Consider the following 7,041-nt stretch of genomic DNA (forward strand, 5'->3'; position numbering starts at 1 on the left):
TTCCACGTATAATAAAATTATCTTTTAACTTTACTAGTTGTAATACTTTTGTCCTTCGACTTTATCATTTGTAACACTATTATCCTTCAATTTTATCATTTGTAACATTATTATTCCACATCTTTACATGAATATAATAAAATAATCAATGTAACACCACTGTAATTTAAAACCGCATTCTCATGATTCCATAATATAGATATACCATAGCTACAATTTTTAATCTTAATTTATCTATTCAGGAATATAAATTTTTTAAATATTTTTCAAACTATTATTAATAGATTTAATTTTTTTATATTTATTAATTATAAATAGCATATTGTTTAAAAAAAATTAAAGAAACTATATTTTTATTTTTTTAACAATAAAATATAAAAAAAATTACATATACTAACAAAAATTTTAAAAAATATTAAAAAAAATTATATTGTTGAATAGATAAATTAAGATTAAAAACTCTATGGTGTGTGTATATGTGTGTGTGTATATATATATATATAACGGGATTATGAGAATGTAGTTTTAAATAATAATGGTGTTACACTGAAGTAATTGTGTGACAATAATATAACAAATGATAAATTTAAAAGATAATGCAGATACAACTAGTAAAGTTGAAAGATAGTCTCATTACACGTGGTATGAGATATGAGAGAAAAATACTTACTAAATGACACATTGAATTTATTCATATCAGTATTTAACTGGGAAATTGATAATTGAAAGTCAAAAGGGTTTTATTGTGTAAAATTTAAAAGTTAAAAAAGTCTTCTATTATATTTTTAAGTTGAGAGATTATAATATTATAATCATATAAGTTCAGAATGAATTATTAAAATTATCCATATTAATTTAGATAATTTATAATACCGTCAAAGATAGAATCAATTTATGAAATTAAGTAGGAATATGTGGGTCAAGAAAGAAAAGAGATTTTAGGGACACCCACAAGTTTTCTAAGACTGACATGGATTTTGAATGAATGGAAAGTAAAGGCGGCTAGTTTGGTGGATTTTCAAATAATGAGTAATTTCCATTTGGGGTGTTGTTGCTTTTGCAATGATTAATGAGCCAGAAGGAACCGGTCCTGTCTATATAGAGTTTGCCAAAGCCAGTCCAAAAACGCATGTTTGGCTGCCCAGTTGGTCCTTTTAGGAAGCCATGGCCACCTTCCTCTAATAATTAGCTGCATCGAAGCTGTAATTTGACCGGCCATCCATGCTAGAATTGTTTCACCAAACTGAAATTTTAATTTCATCTTCACCAAAAATTTTCATTAATTTAAAATTGTGTTGATATAAAAGTTGGCTTTTGTTATTATTTTAAAGAAACAAATATACATTCCAATTAATTTAATATCTTAGATTATATATACGTGTGAGAATGTGTGTAGTTTTTTTCAGTATTGCTATGTGACTCATTGGTTTTTGTTCCAATTATTACCCACTTGATGTGGCAAATGAGTGTCATTATCTCTTATTAAATGAAAAATGCCACTTGGATGATGTCCTACATCTTTCCCTTAATTCACGAATTTTATGTTTCATTTGCCATATCAGGTGGACAATAGTTGAGACAAAAACTGATAGGTCACATAGCATTATTGGTTTTTTTTTACCGCCTCATTTAATTTAAAAATTTTAGTTCAATTAATTTTAAGTTAATTAAATATTAATTTAATAATTTAATGTTAATAGAAGTTTAAATAAATTAGTTCAATAAATTATATATATAGTATTTAAAATTTATTAATTAATGGTATATATTTAGTTTTATATTATTTTAAATATATTTATGAAAATATTAATTATATAATATATTATTCATACGTTAGCGTATGTATTCGCCACGTAAACTGTAACATCCCGTGCGGTAAGGAAAAATAATCTATGGCTAGAAGCGGGGCCTCGCTTGAGACCTTGACTAAATGTGGGCTAGGAATGAACTGAATCATACATTAAAATGGGGAAAACTAAAATAACTATAGGTGCCTTATGGTGGAATGGCCCGGAGAGTTGGAAGAACTCCGGGGTTAAAGGTGCTCTCTTGAGATAAATCTTAGGATGAGTGACCTCCTCGAAAATTTTTCATTTTACCTATGGGATAAAACCGTGAGGCTCAAATAGGGTGAGCCAAAGCAAACAATTCCTCTAATGGTTTGTGCAGGGCGTTATATAAGTACCTTATTAGCACCACGTAAGCGCCATGTCTACCATGTGTTGCTATGTTAGTATTACATGTTCACCAGGTCAGTATCATTTAATGATATTTAATGGTTTATACCACATTTATTAACCGAAAAAAAACACAAAGTATTAAATTGACAAAAATTAAATTACAGTCCTTCATATGTGCAAAACACAAGGTTTTTTTTTTGTATTTTTCTTTTTTTAATTAAAAGTATGAACATTTAAAATCATTATAATGTCGTTTGTTTGTGTTTGTGTTTGTCTATCTATATATGTGTTTGTGTTCATCTGTGTCTATATTTGTGTTGTGTCTGATTGTCTATGTTTATAAATGTCTATACTCATATATATGTCTATATTTGTCTATCTACATATGTATATGTCTATGTTTGTATTTGCGATTTATGTCTATATTTATGTTTGTGTCTGGCTATCTACTTGTGTCTATATTTGTATCTGTTTATCTATGTTTGTGTCTATATTTATATTTGTGTCTGTCTATTTATATTCTTATATGTCTATATCTATATCATATTTATATCTGTGTCTGTTTGTCTACATCTATAATGTGTATGTGTTTATGTCTGTCTGTCCATTTCTGTATATATTTGTATCTTGATATCTATCTATGTCTACAAATATTTGTGTCCATATCTATTTTTATATTTGTGCTTGTGTTTGTATGTCTACATTTATATATGTCTGTGTCTATCTATATTTATGTGTGTATCTATCTATCTACATCTTTATATATTTGTGTCTGTATTTATATTTGTATTCTTTTGTTTACGTTTGTATATGTCCATTTTTATCTAAGTTTGTATCTATTTGTATATCTGTGTATGTCTGCATATGTTTTTGTATTTGTCTGTGTTCGTGTGTCTGTTTATGTTTGTGCCTGAGTTTATATGTGTCAATGTTTGTTTTCTATTAATGCCTATATTCATGTATGTATCTATGTAAGTTTGTATATTTATCATATTGACAAAATGAGAAAACATAAATGAGAAGAGAAAATAAAATAAAATGGTATTTGATAAGATACAATGATTTTGTCACTTAATACACACACACACACACACATATATATATATAATATACACACACACACACACACACATATATATATATATATATATATATATATATATATATATATATATATAATTTTAAATTTTAAATTTATTTAAAAATTTTATCAATTTTGATAAAATTTAATTTAATTTTGATAAAATTTAATTTAATTATAATAAATTTTATAAAATTAATTATTAAAAATTTTAAATTAATTTTTATTTAAATTAAATGTTTAAATTTTAAATTTATAAACAAATTCTATACAATTTTATAGAATTTATTTACATTAAATAATATTTAAAAATAAATAAATTAAAAACAAAAAATAATTAATATATCTTTAAATAAATAATTAATTTTGTCAACATAAAGCGGCTAAATAATAATTTTTTGCTAAGATGAGAAACGTGTGTAATGTGTGTACATGCCTCTAATGATTACAAAGTTGAGTTGTTTGGTTGCTTTTGTAAAGTAAGGATAAGGACGCGGTACAAATGATTAAGAAATTCTTTTCTCATTATGATACCTCTACATTCACAAAAATGCCATTTTTCTTAATTAATCAAAATTGCTAAATAATTCATTTATGGATTATAAACTTTTTTATTCATTACAAGTATAAATGAGCCCAATATAATTGGAATATAAAGTGAGGGATATATTTTTATTTATTTATTTTAAAAATAAATAATTTTAAAATAAATAAATAAAAATATTCAAATTCAAAATTTTGCCGTCTCCTATCCTACATTTTGAAGGTGGAGATTGGCATTGATGGATTATAAATTCGATGGTATAAAAATATTTGACAGGCCGAAAAGCAGTATGACTGTAAATAAAGAAAAGGGCTAATATGGTAATTTCGTATAGAATGGAGTGTCCCTCTCTATAAAACTATTGAAGCCACCAGGAAGACAACATTGGTTGATTGATTCATTAGGTTTGACTGTTTCCACTTCTCAAGGCAGGCAATCAAGCGTTTGTGTGTTATCTCATTAAATATTATTAATTGAGACATCAAATAATGATCTGTACTCCATTCTTTTACTTCTTCCACTCCTCCCCCCTTTGCAAACTATAAATATACTCTCCTCCTTTCTCTCTTCTTTCTATTTGTTCCCTCTCTTTCATTGCTATTCTCCTAAGTTACAAGTTCTTCATCTTTTTCAGGTATGATCATCTCTCGCACTCTCTCTTATGAATATGCTCTCTTTGAAGCTTCGTTTTCTTATAAAATCTTTCATCAAATTAGCTATTTTTAATTATAATTTTAATTTTAATAATTAATCTTCTCCATATTTCTCATAATAATCAATGAATAAAAATTATTTTTTAAATTCGATTAAATGAATTGAATTTTGAATTGTAATTAAATACATTTTAAATTTGTGATATTACTTTCTGTTGTTTTAGTAATTAAGCATGCATCAAATTTACTGCACACACATTGATCTTCTTGTTATGGTTTATGGTAATTTTTTTTTTTAAATCTTAATTTCTTGATTAAATTAGCTTTCAGCTAATTTTTCCAACCAGGAAAGGACGAAGACCATCTTAACCCCACTGTCTTGTCCTTTTCCCTGCAAATACTTTGCTTTGCTGACTGAGTCTTAGCTGTCATTAGAACGTCAGCATTTTTTACGCGTTTAATTTATTAAATACGGAAAAAGATGTAAGTGAATTTTATTTATAATTTATTTTTTAAAATATAAATATATAAATTTTATTATATATTATATTTTAAATTCATAATAAATTAAATATAAAAAATTTATCATTGAGTATGATTTCCGATCAAACTTTAAATATATATATAATTTGCCAAACTTAATAATTAAATTAGTGAGATTAAAAAAAAATTTCTACTCAAATTATATGGAAAAAATATATAACATATAAAATAATAAATTATCAAAATATAATAATGAACATAAATTTTATATAAATAAAAAGAATAAAATAAAAAGTAAAGGGAAATAATTTTATAAAATAATAAATAAAAATAAATCATTGGGAGGTTTTTTTTTATATCAATTGATTTAATTTTTTTTTAATTTTTGCATTTAAAAAAAAACCTGAATTATTATTTCTTACGATTAATTTTGAGTGGGTTATTAGTAATCTTTTAATGAAAATTTTCATAATTTATGATGTATTTTTTGTAACTAAGTTCTTCCTAAAAAGATCCGCCCATGATTTTTGTTCTTTTTATTGGATTTTTATACTTTATTAGACGCAAAGCATATGTGCCTCTAATTTTTCTTCTGCCCGTTATGTACTTTAATTTTCACTAAATACAAATATATATATAATTCCATATTTGCCCCTGAGTCGTGTGAGAAGTCTCTTACGCGGTTTCACGCGGACGCTATCTACTTAAAACCCTCAATCCCCATTCCCTACTTAGCCCGTGTTTCTCACTTCCATTTCCTCTTGCAGGTTCTGCTTTCCTTTACAATGGCCGATAGAGTCCACCCCCGTGACTCGCCTCCATCATCTACAGAGTATAAGCCGACGCCACCATCCTCTTCGGAGCACCACCCACAGTCTCCCATGAAACCTCCAGCTCCTTTGCCTGAGAAACCTATTCCCCCACCTGGAACCTATGTCATCAAGATCCCAAAGGACCAGGTCTATCGTGTCCCTCCTCCAGAAAATGCCAAGCGCTACGAGAAACTCTCTCGCAAGAAGCCTAGTCGCAGCACCTGCCGCTGCTGTTTTTGCTGGTTCCTTGGCCTCATTCTTACCCTTATTATCCTCGCCGGCATCGCCGCTGGTGTCTTGTACCTTGTATTCCGGCCTAAAGCTCCTAAGTACTCGATTGATTCTATATCCGTTAAAGGTTTCAATCTGTCTTCATCAGCTTCTCTCTCGCCGGAATTTGACGTCACTGTTAGAGCCGACAACCCTAACAAAAAGATCGGGATTGATTACCGGTCAGGAAGCTCAGTTAATATATATTACAATGACGTTAGGCTCTGTAATGGTAAGCTGCCGGTATTTTACCAGCCGAGCAATAACGTGACTGTGTTTGTGACATCGTTGAAGGGGTCGGGGATTGAGTTAACGAGTGCAGTACATAAGGCGTTGATTGACGGAGAAAATAAGGGAACGCTGCCGTTTAGTTTGAAATTGAGGGCGCCTGTAAAGATCAAGGTGGGGTCAGTTAAGACGTGGACGATTACCGTTAAAGTTAACTGTGATGTAACGGTGGATAAGTTGACGGCAAACGCAAAAATTGTGTCCAAGGATTGTGATTATGGGGTTGACCTGTGGTAGGAAGGAGGAGGAATATCTTTTTTACTTTTTTTTTTATTTTTTACAATTTTTGTTTTAAAAGACTAAGACCATAACCAGTAGTGGGATACATGTCAGTTGTTACATAGAAAAAAAATTGAGGGATACAATTAATGATATATAAATATGATTATTTTTTAATTTCTTATTTATTCTTTTGTTATTGAATTTCATATGATATTAAATATTGATTTAATTTCCTGATGTGGCATACATTTTCTGGATTCCACATTATTTTTTATTTTTAAATTTTTTTTTTGTCAGAGGTACATATTTTTGTTGGGGGGATGTCAAACCCGTTTGTTGAGGGGAGGTCGAACCCGTAGTATTATCTTGGGTGAGCGATGTCTTGACTACTAGATTAAGTTTGGGCCGACAATGTTCTTTTAGTATATATATAATGAATATTTAAATTTATGATGTTAATTCAATTAAAAATTTAATTATAAAGATTTAAGTATAGATTATGAAGAAA

At 28.1% G+C, this 7,041-nt stretch overlaps 1 protein-coding gene across 1 annotated transcript; it reads left to right on the forward strand.

The window, feature by feature from the left end:
- Positions 1-4,287: 4,287 nt before the first annotated feature.
- Positions 4,288-6,707, forward strand: LOC131178703 (NDR1/HIN1-like protein 13). Its single transcript, XM_058144127.1, has 2 exons — positions 4,288-4,439; positions 5,709-6,707. The coding sequence occupies exon 2, from the start codon at positions 5,727-5,729 to the stop codon at positions 6,546-6,548; it is 822 nt and encodes a 273-aa protein (XP_058000110.1). The 5' UTR covers positions 4,288-4,439; positions 5,709-5,726; the 3' UTR covers positions 6,549-6,707.
- Positions 6,708-7,041: the final 334 nt, after the last annotated feature.

This window comes from Hevea brasiliensis, chromosome 1 (genome assembly GCF_030052815.1).
Source record: "Hevea brasiliensis isolate MT/VB/25A 57/8 chromosome 1, ASM3005281v1, whole genome shotgun sequence".
NCBI classification, from domain to species: Eukaryota; Viridiplantae; Streptophyta; class Magnoliopsida; order Malpighiales; family Euphorbiaceae; genus Hevea; species Hevea brasiliensis.